We start from the raw sequence: 557 nt of genomic DNA on the forward strand, positions 1-557 counted from the left end.
GGGGCGCTGGCCCGGGAGATTGGCTGGCCCTGCCAGCAGCTGCAGGCTGAGCAGGAGAAGGTGGCTGCACTGGAGGCCCAGGCAGAGCGCCTGGCTGTGGAGCACCAGGAGCGGCTGGCTGCCCTCCAGGCTGACCTGTCCAATGCCCAGGCATGGATGAAGGACAAGGAGAGTGAAGAGCAGAAGCTGAGGGCCGAGGTGGTCTCCCTGCAGGAGAAGATGGCTACGGCAGAGCAAAGTACAGCCCTGCGCGTGGCTAAGCTAGAGACAGATGCCCGGAAAACCACTAAGGAACTGGAAGAGGTCTCCCAGCAACTCTCCCAGGAGAAGCTCAAATCCAAGGAGCTGGAAGGCGCCATGGAACGGCTGCGGAGTACAGAGGCCGAGCTTTCCCAGGTGACTGCTGCCAGCAGGCAGCGGGAGCTCAAGGGGGAGGCAGAAGTGAAGAAGCTGTCTGGGGAGCTGTCCCTGCTGCGTGCCAGGCTGGAGAAGGCACAGCAGGAGCACTGCCAGGAGATGGCATGCCGGGAAGAGGAAGCCAAGCGCTTGCGGCAGGA

General features: G+C 63.2%; 1 protein-coding gene across 1 annotated transcript in view; it reads left to right on the forward strand.

The window, feature by feature from the left end:
- Positions 1 to 557, forward strand: part of LOC103807560 (nuclear mitotic apparatus protein 1-like) — a gene marked incomplete at both ends in the record, with an annotated part of 11,638 nt that overhangs the window by 3,828 nt on the left and 7,253 nt on the right. The window contains 1 exon segment of the mRNA XM_009080291.1: positions 3 to 555. Coding sequence (XP_009078539.1) covers positions 3 to 555 — 553 coding nt within the window.

This window comes from Acanthisitta chloris, unplaced genomic scaffold (genome assembly GCF_000695815.1).
Source record: "Acanthisitta chloris isolate BGI_N310 unplaced genomic scaffold, ASM69581v1 scaffold20648, whole genome shotgun sequence".
Taxonomy (NCBI): Eukaryota; Metazoa; Chordata; class Aves; order Passeriformes; family Acanthisittidae; genus Acanthisitta; species Acanthisitta chloris.